General features: G+C 46.7%; 3 protein-coding genes across 3 annotated transcripts; all 3 read left to right on the forward strand.

The window, feature by feature from the left end:
• The first annotated feature begins 9 nt into the window (after window positions 1-9).
• nckipsd (NCK interacting protein with SH3 domain) lies at window positions 10-7,263 on the forward strand. Its single transcript, XM_079748622.1, has 13 exons — window positions 10-311; window positions 1,178-1,290; window positions 1,421-1,628; window positions 1,745-1,820; window positions 2,045-2,769; window positions 3,260-3,430; window positions 3,568-3,654; window positions 3,891-4,029; window positions 4,135-4,215; window positions 4,631-4,759; window positions 4,910-4,999; window positions 5,097-5,269; window positions 5,756-7,263. The coding sequence occupies exons 1-13, from the start codon at window positions 141-143 to the stop codon at window positions 5,984-5,986; spliced, it is 2,394 nt and encodes a 797-aa protein (XP_079604748.1). The 5' UTR covers window positions 10-140; the 3' UTR covers window positions 5,987-7,263.
• Window positions 7,264-7,484: 221 nt separating this feature from the next.
• Window positions 7,485-10,661, forward strand: slc25a20 (solute carrier family 25 member 20). Its single transcript, XM_079747462.1, has 10 exons — window positions 7,485-7,591; window positions 7,686-7,799; window positions 8,335-8,427; window positions 8,590-8,717; window positions 8,832-8,922; window positions 9,051-9,168; window positions 9,271-9,343; window positions 9,467-9,576; window positions 9,671-9,795; window positions 10,102-10,661. Exons 2-10 carry the CDS (start codon window positions 7,695-7,697, stop codon window positions 10,162-10,164), a joined length of 906 nt encoding a protein of 301 aa, XP_079603588.1. The 5' UTR covers window positions 7,485-7,591; window positions 7,686-7,694; the 3' UTR covers window positions 10,165-10,661.
• A 416-nt stretch (window positions 10,662-11,077) lies between these two features.
• On the forward strand, window positions 11,078-13,678 carry prkar2ab (protein kinase, cAMP-dependent, regulatory, type II, alpha, B; the record flags this gene model as incomplete). Its single annotated transcript, XM_079747667.1, has 10 exons — window positions 11,078-11,318; window positions 11,501-11,536; window positions 11,687-11,823; window positions 12,128-12,234; window positions 12,318-12,471; window positions 12,592-12,693; window positions 12,802-12,876; window positions 12,966-13,031; window positions 13,181-13,319; window positions 13,539-13,678. 10 exons carry the CDS (start codon window positions 11,078-11,080, stop codon window positions 13,676-13,678), a joined length of 1,197 nt encoding a protein of 398 aa, XP_079603793.1.
• Window positions 13,679-13,894: the final 216 nt, after the last annotated feature.

The raw sequence follows: 13,894 nt of genomic DNA on the forward strand, positions 1-13,894 counted from the left end.
CGTTGTAAATAGACGCAGCGATCAGGCCATGCAGTGAATACTCCCTTTAAATCGGATCTCCAGGGGAAAATAAAGACACTGGTTACTTTTACTAAATCGCCATATGCCGTGAAACATTGGATTGGATTAATTTGTTGAAGATGTATCGCTCCCTGTATGCTTTTCGACCCACGGAGCCCAACTCGCTTCATTTCGCTGCTGAAGAAAGCTTTCTAATCCTTGAAAGAAGCAATAAACACTGGTGGCTCGGGTCGCGCTGCAGCACTGGCGAGACCGGGTACATCCCGGCGTCTTATATTGAAAAAATCCAGGTAAGGATATAAGACAGCAACCAAACATAAATTTACAGTGAAGGGAGTGTTTTTTGCACACATTACATTGTACTTATATGTATCACACCCTCGCACATTGGTCTGGACAGCGCAATATGTGTACGCAGCAGGCCCTATAAGTTTGATTTGAGTGTTGGGAATACATATCCGGATCTATAACAACGTCATGTATGCCCTTATGTAATTGGAAGTACTAACTATAGCTGGGTACACTATGGGGTTTATGGCCTTCTGCAAAAAACCGGCATGAGTTGTTAGCTGCGACATCCGTGGTGAATGTGAATGTGCATCTCTAGCATTTCCGTGTCAGGGGCAATACGTCTGTCATTACTGCGAAAGTCCCAGAAGAAAGTGGCAGAACCAGTTCCGTTATTTGCATCCAAACGGTATGGATTATTCCATGCAAATGTTTATTACGCAACCACCATATCATGTCACAATCGTCTAATAAAGGTAGCGATGTTCATCATGCCTAATGTGGTTTTGCCTCAGCTTACACACCCACGTTTTGTGAGCAGACGTGCTCATTCTTTTCACCATCCAAACTAAAAACCAGTTGGAACTTGAGTTTAGCGACATGATTGCAATACTAATGGAAGATGACTCAGACCAGGCTGTGAATGCATTCTCCTGTTGTTTTTCTAGGTTGTGAATCTTTTGAAAGCATTTTATTTTTCAAGTCTAAATCCATACATGATTTGCAGGAATTTGTTGGTTGGTAGCCTGTGTGAGTCCTTTATGTCCCCAAGGCAAAAATATGTTCCTCTTTGTTTCCACTCCAGTTATGAAATTATTCATGCCATGATGTTAAATATTCACACTTGCTCATGGGGATTGTTCCATAGGCTCCAGAGAAGGATGATGTGTTGCAGTCCATCGACAGAGCAATCGAAGGCATCCACAATGTGGCCATGAAAAACGGAGGCAAATATAATTTGGAGCAGCGAGATGTGCTACAGTGAGTCCCCGGATCCGGATAATCTGCCCTTTCAGCGAAAAACCTGTCCCCTGACGCATCAGAGATAATGCTGTGAAACAGACACCGTCCTCCCATTAAAAAATGACAATCCCTCAACCTTCTCTTACAGAAAGCTGATCCACCACAGGAAAGAGACTCTGGCGCGACGAAGCCCTGTGCCGTCCTGTCACAGGCAGGGCCTCCCGTCCTCCAACAGTGAGATCTTCCTCAGCCAATCCCCTCAGCCGCCCAACGGCCTTAACCCGGGCTATGGGCGCCAGGGCAGCGTGCCGCTGTCAGGGAGCCTGGACAACATGCAAGCAGACCAAGGCTTTTATGTACTAGACCCTCTATATCACGTGTACAGTCGAACACACTGAGCGGCGTACGGACGTCTTTGTCGATTTGCCATTGATTTTGTCGCAATAACCGATCTTTGTGTCGCGCGCCGCAGGTCCCGCCGCAGGTGCGACGGGCCGCCCCCGTGACTCCGCCCCCTTCCGAGAAGCAGCTCGCCAGCCGACGCCCAGGTCAGACCGAGCGAGTGATCTGTGATCGGGTCGTGGAAATGGGATTGATTATGGGATGACGGGGTCATTACAAGTCTCTCGTTACCTGCTGCTACTGTATAGGCTTAAGAAGCATGCTATTCTTAGGCAGCTTGAGGTTGCTGTTTATTAAGGGAGTGTAACCGGAGGACAAACTACGCACCCCCCCCCTCCCGGTCTGAGTCTGTTCCCTTTCCTCTCCACAGAACCAGATGTTCCCTCCAGGGTGTCCTCTCTCCCGCCGTCCCCTTGCCCCTCCCTCTCCATAAGCTCCGCCTCTCTTAACTCTGGCTCCTCCCACTCGGTGGTCTCGTCTGACGTGAGCCTGCCCAGTGTCGCCGGCAGCACCCCTCCTCCCCCCGTGCCGAGCCGCGTGAAGCCCGCCCTGCCGGCCCTCGAGACCCCGGCCCTGGACAGCCCCTCCCAGCCGGCTCCTGCCAGGAAGAGCCCGGCCCCGCAGCCCACCACCACCCAGGCCTCCACCCCCCAGGCCTCCACCCCCCAGCCATCCACCACCCAGCCCACCGCCACCCAGCCCTCCACCCCCAAGGCCTCTTCCCCCCAGCCATCCACCCCCCAGCCCTCCACCCCCAAGGCCTCTTCCCCCCAGCCATCCACCCTCCAGCCCTCCACCCCCAAGGCCTCTTCCCCCCAGCCTCCCTCCGCCCAGCCCACGGAGGACCAGCCCGAGAGCGAATGGCCCATCGCCCCCCCCTCCATCGCCGAGAGCCCCCCCGGCAGCCCCGGCGCCTCCGAGCCCGTCCCCATGACGACGGGGGCCGAGCTGATCGAGCTGGTGCGGAAGAACACGGGCCTGAGCTACGAGCTGTCGCGGGTGGCTGTGGGCGTGGTGGTGGGCCACCTGCAGACCACCCTGCCCCGGTCGTCCGCCGCCCTGGAGAAGGTCCTGATGTCGCTGGTGGAGAGCAAGGTCAGAGCCGCGCCGCACACCGCGCCGGAACCCCGCCGGAACCGCTCCAGAACCGCGCTGGCCTGACATGGGTTCACACAGCGCGCTACAGTCTTCATGTTGACAACAGAGGGAAATAATCGAATTGCGATTATTTCGACCAATATTGCGATTTAGTACGCGATTTGATCTTTTTAAAGTTCCTTATGTTCTGTATTATTCACTAAACACGCAATAAATCATTCTTTAGTATGACCAACACAACATTGGAAGCATTCAATGTATAAACTGCTCTCCAGGCCTATGTGTTGAGATGAATTGATGCGTGAAAAAAATAACAAGTTAATTAATTTTTTTTTCTTTGCGATTTGCAAATCACATCATATAACATTGCGATGTCGGTTTGAACTCGATTAGTTGCTCAGCCCTAATGTATGCTCAGTCAACCAGTAGGTTTGTGTAATCTCCACACCGGTATCACCTGTTTCAGCGGCCGTGTCTGTGTCTGTAGGATCAGGGCGCGGCGCTGCCCCAGGGCCAGGTCTGCCACGACGAGCAGCGCCTGGAGGTGATCTTCAGCGACCTGGCCCGTCACCGCGACGACTCCCAGCAGCGCAGCTGGGCACTCCACGAGGACCACGCACTCATCTCCTGCTACCTGGAGGAACTCCTCAAGATATTGGTACACACACACACAACATGCTGTGGTCTTGACCCGCTTATAATTGGTGGTGTATTGTTTTACTGATGACATTGTTTTTTCTGTGTGTTGCTATTGACAACTAAAGAGGTGTGTCTCTACCGCCCCCCCCCATGCAGACTGATGCGGATCCAGAGGTGTGCAAGAGGATGTGCAAGGAGAACCACTCGGAGCCGGTCCTTTCACTAGTGTCATATTATCAGATGGTAAACCGTCAGCCTCGGTCTGTCGTACAACATCACCCTGTTTGGAGTCATTCCACTGTATCGAGCTGTGTTTTTATATTGTTTTATATATTACATAACAGAATAAAACGAACGGATTTGATTACATTTTTATAGCACAGGTTTGCAATGCTGCGTTGCATCTTTTGGAATAAAATAGCAAATGCTTTGGTTATTAAATTTCCAAGTGTGGTGTGTGTGTGTGCGTCCCCGTCCAGGAGCACCGCGTGTCTCTACGCCTGCTGCTCCTCAAGGTGTTCGGGGCCATCTGTAGCCTGGACGCCTGCCTCATCTCCACCCTGCTGAACTCCATCCTGCCCATGGAGCTGGCCAGGGACCTGCAGAGCCCCACACAGGGTGACTAGACCGTACTTGGAATGGGATCCACGCTTTCACAGGCAACCCTCCTGCATGGATACATTTCTCTGTTTATCGTCGTTGATACGTTTCTCCTCTCCTCAGAGCACCAGAAGATGTGTTACACAGCGTTGGTACTTTCCATGATCTTCTCTATGGGCGAGCAAGTGCCATATCATCACTACGGTATGGACACACAACAATTGTATGTAAACGTTAGGGAGAGGGATTTGAAGTCGTCAATGTTCGATGAACCAATGCTCTAGATTAAAAAACGTTGATCAAAGAAATTGTGCAGCATACTCTTGAAAATAACTTGAAACAAAATGGCAGCTCAGATAGTACTGCTCGAGGGCTGCGTCAAAGACTGCAAATGTCTTTATCTCCTGGGCTCAAGTTCTCCTACTAAAACAAGGATGTGCCACCAAATCACATGACACTGGCCATTGTAAAAAAAAAACAATCACGTGACTGCCTTGTGACTACCTCCAATCATGAATAATTTAGATGGATAGAATTATCATCCCCATCCTGAAATATACATATTTTGTTCTGTTTGATGCAATGCTTTTTAAAGTAAACGGTTTCCCCTCTTCAACAGAACATCTAAACGCTGAGTTTGTGGAGTTCCTGTTGACCGTGGTGGAGGAGGGGGTTCCCTCAGACCCCACGGAGCAGCTCCCTGACCTCTTCCTGAACCTCCTGCTGGCCTTCAACCTCCACCACACCGGTGCGGCCCGCCTCTGTGGCACTCAAATTAAGTATCTGGTTCTTTAATAGCAGTGATTGAGCCTGGCAATCGTTTTTGGTTGTTTTATGTGAGATTTCTGTGAGTCTTGGATTTAATTAAATAAATCTTCAATTATACTTTTTCTCCCAGTGCCTAGTGCCAATGTGATAATGCAGGAGTTGATGAAGAAAAATGTGAAAGTACTTTCGGAAAAAGTACTGCTGCTTTTAAACCGAGGCGGTAAGAGGCAAAACATTGCGACATCATTTCCGTACGCCATTCCCGCATATTTCTACTCACCATCCCTCTCACATATGCTCGCCGATTGCCTCTGCAGATGACCCCGTGTGTGTATTCAAACACACCCCACCTGCCCCGCATTCCGTTCTCAAGTTCCTGCAGGATGTGTTCGCCAGCCGGGAGTCGGCGGACATCTTCTACCGAACTGACATGATGGTGATGATTGACATCGCCGTCCGACAGATATCTGACCTCTCCCCCGGAGACAAGGTGAGCCGGGGTCACCACAACCAGCTTTTTTTACAACACGCCCACCCACCCGCAACCACATCTCTGATCCGTCACCACCTCTACTACACTAATGAATTCTGGCTCACACTGCGTCTAAGGCTTGGATGCCCTTCGCGGCCCAGACTCTTTTTTTTTTATGTGGTACCTCATTGGTGGACCCCCCCTCTCGGTGTGATCTGATCTTGTGTTGAATGATATTTTGGGTGATTTCCTATAATGCATTATATCTATAAAAAAAGAAGGATCTACTAGCTTTCCATTCTGATGAGCCGTTCATGTTTATTTTGGAGATCTGGTTGTGCAGCAGTTATTTTTCCAGTCACTCAGCAACTCATTTCCCAGCAAAGAACTCCCGACCCCGGCCCATTCCAGGAAGCTCGCATGATGTCAGCTTCTTTTGATTTGATTCTCTGAGCCAAACGCGCGCCTCATGCTTTTATTCATGCCTCTCCTTCCTCTCTGCAGGTGAGGATGGAGTACCTCTCCCTCATGCACTCCATCGTGCGCTCCACCGACTACCTGGAGCACCGCCACCGGCTGCCCGACCTGCAGGCGGCGTTGCAGAGGATCCTGGGAGAGGAGGAGGACGAGGAGGGGGACACTGTCGACGGCGGCGCCACGGCGAAACAGATGGATAAGCTAATCGTGCAGGAGATTTACAGGGAGTTCCCCCAGCTCAGCGAGAGCCACAAGTAACCATATCGCTATCGTTGCACCCCGACCCGCAAGCCTGCTCTGTTTATCGCATCAGGTCGTACGATCCATCTGGAATAAAGAAAGAAAAATAGAGCTAAAGTAATGGTGGATCAATCTTATTTTTTGTTTTTGCCAATTTGTTCTGTCCCAAGGCGGCTTACATCGGCACATCGCTTGTGATGGCTGGTTGTGCAAAACAATGTTTTATGCTTCGCAATTTTCCCGCTTGATAGGAAAAAAGTGAATGCTGAATAACTGGGGGATAACTGGAGATGAATCATATGTTGCATCCATCGTGCAAATGCTTGAATTGGCTCTCTTTATTGGAAAGTGATATTTAAGAGCCTCGTTGTCTTAATAGAGTACTGTATGCTTGAGCTGAAAAGCTAAAGTAGAAAATATGTTATATAATGTGTCAAATGAATTGCAATGAAAGCTTTTGAGAGTGTACCCACACAGTTGGGTAATTGCGTCTGAACAGCATGGGAAAGAATTGGATATTAAGTTTTGGATAGTTGATGTAAGGAAGATATTATCTTCATTTTTTATTAATGTGGAACTGCTGCAATAAGGCTGCTTACTACTAACTCATAACAACTCTGCCATAACATACTTAATATTGGCAGTCACGGCAACCAGCAACTACCATTGCTTTCGAAAAGAGATTTGGATGCCAAGCTTTCGATGACATGAGTTATAATGCCCAAGCAATCATTGGAGAACCCTGTGTTTTTATCTATGAATAATATGTGGTACACAACACAGGATTCAATTGTAATTACTTGAATTATATATGAATAATGACAATAAAGCCAGAACATTTGTTACAGAACCACTTCTGCAGACTGAACTGCTTCAGCAATTAGATCATATCTGACATTCATTGGTAGAGGTCCTGTTTTAGATAATATGATGGGAAATGTGATACTTCTTACGGATAAATGCATCAGCTAGAGTTACAATTGTACATATCTGTTATCTCTATATTTTCTAATACCTCCTAGTATTGTGTCAATCACTCCTTAAATCGACTTAACTTATTTTTGTCCTTGATATAGCATTTTCTTTTGGAAACTAATTGTGGCATTACAAACCCCTACATTGATATCTGTCTAGTTTTCACAAAGTGTATATGCGTGTGTTGAGATGAGTGAGAGTATGTGTGTACCTACATTGTTGCTTGCTTACATTGTATGTTTGGGAGGGGGATCGTTCGGTGTTTGTGTTCACCTTTGTGTTTACCTGGAACTTCCACTGTTTAACTAATAAAATTATATTTTCCCAATACAAATGGTGGTCAAGGAGTGAGCTATTTGACTGTATTTTCCTTATATGTTGAATCCAATAAAATCGTAATGGCTACATGTGGAAATATTTGAATACATTTCGAACGATTCCCTGTCTTACTAAACATATACACAAATGTTATGCCAAGCCAATCCAACTCGGACACAAAAAAAGGAGTACACACGTCAGGTGTGTTACTGTCTAATACATCCGGGTAGCTATTTGGGTGAAAGGTCTTCGGTATCGGTCGTTCTAGTGCAGTGCTGCGACAGTGGTGACAGCTGAAGGGAACACATTCACGAAAATAAACCCCATCAGGTTTGTTCTTTTGCACCATGCTATCTAATGTAAACGGTGTAGTCGTGCGACAGTTCGCTCATTCATTAAATTCCGTTGCCACTGTGTGTTTCAGAACACCACTATGGCCAAGCAGGCTCAGCCAATAAGTCCCGGGAAGAACTTCTTCGCTGGAGGATTCGGGGGCGTCTGTCTGGTGTTCGCCGGTCATCCACTGGATACCATTAAAGTAACGAGTTTTGTTTTGCAGCATTCATGCTATGATTAGAAATTGTGAGTAAATAACTTGTCCAAAGCGCCTGAATATGAAACTGCATTAATTGCGGCCATACTGTATATTTTAAATGTAGATATTAGGCTACTTATTTCTATCAATCTACACAACGAAACATTAAATAGTTGGAGAGCTTATTATAATAACCTATTTGATAGAAAGGGTTAGCTAGCATGTATCATTCTAGCAGGCCTACAAGTCATGGCAGCCCTTTGACCTATATACACTCCTTTATTGGCATGTTAGGGTATACCTTGTGTTAGGTAACAGGGTTTTTAAATTTCTTTACCTATACTTTTGATCTAGAGAAATTACATCAGTGTTCATAATTTCAAGCATATGGCACCACTGGGTTAAGGAGAAGGCTGTTGTCTGTATGTAAATTACAATTTAACTTGCATAACAAACCTAATCACAAGACAAGATCAGTTGTATTTAATACGGTAAACGTTGACGGTCGGTTACTGTACATCTGCCGCTCATCCCTCAGGTGCGATTACAGACTCAGCCACTGCCTAAACCTGGAGAGACACTTGCGTACACCGGCACCATCGATTGTTTCCGAAAGACACTTGCAAAAGAGGTCAGTATACCATCTGGTCAGGCTAACAGCTTGGTAATGATTTCTGCAATAGAGACACATTTACTGATTCACAAAAGATCATTGAATACAGGTAACCTATAGGCCTATTCTCTCTTAATGCTGTCATTGGCCCCTACTCACATTGTTTCCCCTCAATCACAGGGTATGAAAGGCCTCTATAAAGGCATGGCTGCTCCCATCATTGGAGTAACGCCCATGTTTGCAGTCTGTTTCTTCGGCTTTGGCCTTGGCAAGAAGTTACAGCAGAAAACCCCCGACGATATCCTCACGTAGGTGATCAGTCGTCTAACGGTTCGACTTGCTCTCAATCTCTCGCTCTCTCTCTCGCTCCCTCCCTCTCGTCTATGGGATGAATAAGCCATCTGCGCCCTCCTTCCCCCCAGATATCCCCAGCTCTTCGCAGCAGGCATGCTCTCCGGTGTCTTCACCACCGCCATCATGGCCCCAGGAGAGCGCATCAAATGTCTGCTCCAGGTCAGTGGCGTTTGAGTTAATTTCATGTACTAAAATAAAGGTGATTTACACCTTGTATATGGTTTCATGGTGTGGGGTAACGTCACTAGCTAATGCATGTGTGGTTTGTGTCGTGTGCGCACACACAGATCCAGGCAGCGTCTGGGGAGGTGAAATATGCAGGGCCAATGGATTGTGTGAAACAACTGTACAAACAGAATGGGATAAGAGGAATTTACAAAGGCACTGCCCTTACTCTCATGAGAGGTACTGATACGCTCTTGTACATGGAGTCTGATCGTCTTCGGAATATATATAGAATTCCTCAAACATTTCCCTAACTGTATTTCTCGATTTCGCGTTGCTCAGATCTGCCAGCAAGTGGAATGTACTTCATGACCTACGAATGGTTGAAGAACCTGCTCACGCCCGCAGGAAAGAGGTACTATGGTCGTCCCGCTTCCTGTTTACATTATTTACCTCTGCTTCTCATAGATTGATGTTAATGTTGAAGCCTGTGTTGTAGCCCCACCCATTGTTGTTGTTGTCCTCTGTCTCCCCACAGTCACAACGAGCTCAGTATCCCCAGCATCCTCTTCGCCGGCGGAATGGCGGGGGTCTTCAACTGGGCCGTGGCCATCCCACCTGATGTGCTGAAGTCCCGCTACCAAACGGGTAGGTCTGCCGACGGAGGCTCATCACACCCAGGGCACAATGTGTAACGGGTACCACGGCCCACCTCAACCCTATCGTGTCTTTTCCCCCACAGCCGCTGAAGGGATGTACCCTAACGGCGTGCGTGACGTGCTTCGGGAGCTGATCCGGGAGGAGGGGGTCGGCTCTCTCTATAAAGGCTTCACCGCCGTGATGCTTCGAGCCTTCCCAGCAAATGCAGTAAGTGCTTGAACGCTGAATGAATGTGTTGAACGTAGTTTGCAGAGCAAGAGGGAAAAGCACAGATGAAGCATGACACTTGTAGTCGATTACAACGGTTTAAAATAGATTTGATTAAGTAAAAGTGAACAATGGTGTCATTAATTGTATCATTCACGAGGCATACTACTGTATTGCATCAAAGTATGATGATTGTGTATTTATTCATGTATTTATAACAGTCTTACAGGGTTTTACGTTCATGGAGACTAGACTGATCTGTCTTTTGTTCTGCCTCTCTGCCCCTCTTTTTCCATCTCTCTGTAGGCCTGCTTCCTTGGGTTTGAGTTTGCAATGAAGTTTTTGAACTGGTTAGCCCCTAACTTGTGAATAAGGTTTGATGCCTTTCGTCCGTAGCTTAGAAGCCAAACAGAAAAATGGAACATCCAGGTACAAAACATCAATAATACACATCATCACTGTCAAACCCCAGTCATATCAAGGGTTGGTATGAAAGGCCCTCATCAGGATTTTAGCAGTAAACATGGTATGTGATCACAGTTCATATTGCAAGACAATATGTTGTCATTGGGGCAATTGTAAGACCAATGATATGTCTGTTCACACAGATGCACACACACAGAAACGTTCTCACTCCTTATTTGTCGCTTTGAAAATGTTATATTATTAGGAAAGGAGTGAACCGAACTTGTGCCTTACTTTTCCTATCTGCATATAAATGTACATAATATCAGGGAAAAGGTGCATTGTGTGTGTGTGTGTTCATTATGTATAATTTTCAAAATGACAATAAATGTATGGTTACATTCCACCAAGTGCAAACTGTACATCACGCCTTGATATTGTTCATGTCGAATTAAACTCAATTACAGAACTGTACTAAAGAAACTCATCTTGTGTCCTTTCTATTTGTCAAAGGTCGCTTCTGATGGTGCCTTTTTATAAAATCCTCACGTTTCTGTATTTGTTACATTGTCAATTTAGGTTCCGAAGCATAATGTATATATGTATAATCCTAAACATAATGCATCATCCTGAACCGCATCATGAATGTGTCACACTTCTTTGAATTAGAATGTCACAAAAAAGCGGGCTGGGGGGGATCAATACTTTCCGATTGGCTGTTCTAAATACAGTAATCAATAAACTGCGTGGAGAGGGAGGGTATGGGAGCTTGACTGACTAAAAGAACAAAACCAATGAACAGCTTTAATCTCCCGCCTGGGTCCCGGGCAGGCCTGTTCTCTCGTTGATCCGTCTCCGTTTAATGGAAAGCCTGACGATGAGCCCAGTGGAGATACCGCTTGGCTTGAAGGAGCTGCTGCATGGATACACTGCCGAGGTGCTGCGTCTCAAGCCAGCCGACCTGGTGGAGTTTGCTGTGCAACACTTCACTCGCATTCAGGAGAGCCAAAGGAAGGAGCCTCATGCCAAGGAGGGCGCTGTTAGAACGCCACGAAGCAGGGTGAGTTTTAGGACTCATTCAGATGAAGGCGTGAAGGATCAGAAGGATAGCATTGTCGGTGAGTATCAATTGAAGCAGTTTTCTTTGATTTTCTTTACCTCTTCTAACACCGTTTCAACGTTGGTCTTCTCCTTGCATTAAATGGACCAGGCTCTTAAGGTAAATGTGCATTGATTGATGGATAGAGGGACGAAACACTATCCATCCATCATTCTGGATTTTCTTTTGTTCATGTTGCAGAATCGAATACCATCAAATACAAACGCAGAGCATCAGGTCAGTCACAAAAGGGCAAAAGGTGTGATACTTCTCCACACCTTGTGAGATATCACGACTCTTCCCTGCCATGGATTCCATCACACATGCAAGTGCTTGTGGTGCTGCCCCATTGCTATGCTACAGTATATTTATGTCCTACTGCTACAGTGTGTGCGGAGGCTTATGACCCAGATGAAGAGGATGATGACTCAGACCCCAGAGTGGTGCACCCCAAGAGTGATGTGCAGCGCCGTAGGCTGCAGGACGCATGCAGTGACATCCTGCTGTTCAAGACCTTGGACCAGGTACAGCCCCTGTGCACAGGAGCTCTTGGTATTATTTATGAAGCATCAGGACGGGATTGTTTGTTAGTTCAATCAATCAATTATCTATTTGACCTCAACACATCCAATCCTATTAGGGTTAGACGCATCCTTTTTTATTCAAATACATATCATTGAGGGATCAATGACGCTTAAAGATATGTCTCGGACATAGGGATTGAAGTCGGTAACGTTGGGCTGGGAGTCGTACGCCCTAGCCACTACACCAACCTGTCCCACAGATCCTCAAAGCAAGGTTATATAACATGTATGAATCGTCCTCCAGGAGCAGTTGTCCGAGGTGCTTGATGCCATGTTTGAGGTGCTGGTGAAAGCCCAGGAGCACATCATCGACCAAGGAGAGGACGGAGACAACTTTTATGTCATAGAGAGGTTTGCTTGTTTTCAGGTTTTAAATGGTTTAAAAATTCTGAATGTGTCCTTACCCTCAATCATGTATTATTCTTCTTCTCCAGGGGTGTGTTTGATATCTACGTGCAGAAGGATGGAGGAAGTGTGTGTGTTGGGAAGTACGACGGTAAGGGTAGTTTTGGTGAGCTGGCCCTCATGTACAACACCCCCCGCGCGGCCACGATCATCGCGTCCCAGGACGGAGCCTTATGGGGGCTGGTGAGTAGTGCGAACTGGCAAGGGGTGGGAGACCTTCTACTCACCAATCCACTCAAGCAGAATGGCATTAGAAATAGGACATGAAGCATGCCAAGGATATGTCCTCTGTGTCTCCTTTAGGATCGTGCAACGTTTCACAGGCTCATCGTGAAAAACAACGCAAAGAAGAGGCGCCTGTACGAGGCCTTCATAGAGTGTGTTCCGCTGCTTACATCGCTTGAGGTATTGAACAACTTCTCAACTGATCGCTATGAGAGGACATGGTATGTAAACATACGGATAGCTGGTCATCTTTTTGTTACATCAATGCACGTCCTTTACCTCTCTAAGATTTCTGAAAGAATGAAGATTGTGGATATACTGGGAGCAAGAGTGTTTCATGATGAAGAACGCATCATAACACAGGTGATTGGACGTTTGTATCTGACATGTGTACTGGTGGCTGGAGGTGAACCCAAGCTGACACAACACTGGGCTCTTCTGTTCCCTGGCAGGGGGAGGACGCCGACTGTTTCTATATCGTGGAGTCGGGCGAAGTGAAGATCATGATCAAAAGCAGAGTGCGTTGGTTTTGATTGGCTTGTTTCTGTGTATTTTGTCCTTTTGTATATGAAGATGTCCCGAATGCCCTCTGTTCTTCTTTTGGTGTCTGACCATACCTGGCATCACCACCGTTTACTCGGGGGTTACTCTGTGTTCCTTGTTACAGACCACGGCTGGCCAGCTGGATCATGCGGAGGTGGAGCTTGCACGTTGCGTTCGAGGCCAGTACTTTGGGGAGTTGGCGCTGGTCACCAATCAACCGCGCGCTGCGTCCGTCTATGCCGTTGGAGGGACCAAATGTTTGGGTGCGTTATATTTGACACATTGCAGGACCATGTAACCTGGTCCTGCTAATTATCCAGGGCCCAGTAGTGCCACTTTAAGTCACCATTGACGTTGAACATTTCCCAATCGGAAAGCCGCTGCTCATACGTACAATTTGTTTTTGCCAGATTTTATGTAGACTAGATTATCAAGACATGTATATAGTGCTGTTAATTATTTTGTTTATTCTGTCTCCATAGTAATAGATATCCAAGCTTTTGAGCGCTTGCTGGGCCCTTGTAAGGAAATAATGAAGAGGAACATCAGCCAGTATGAGGACCAACTGGTGGCACTGTTCGGCTCCAGTGTTGACCTGAAGCAGGAGCAAACCCAAGTGTAAAATGAGCCTGTGGTCATTTATATATTATCCTGTACATTTTTCAATGTATAAACGAGAAAAAGGAAACTTACTGTACCATCTTCCCGATCTTGATGTTTTTTTTAACACTCACATGACTGTATCCCAGAGTTGTCTATTCTGTCTTCGTCCATAGTTATGCATGCACTTGAACTAGTATGGGATTCAGTCCACTGCAGCACCAATTGGCCATAAAAA

The sequence above is a fragment of the Pollachius pollachius genome (assembly GCF_949987615.1).
Source record: "Pollachius pollachius genome assembly, chromosome: 12".
Classification (NCBI taxonomy): domain Eukaryota; kingdom Metazoa; phylum Chordata; class Actinopteri; order Gadiformes; family Gadidae; genus Pollachius; species Pollachius pollachius.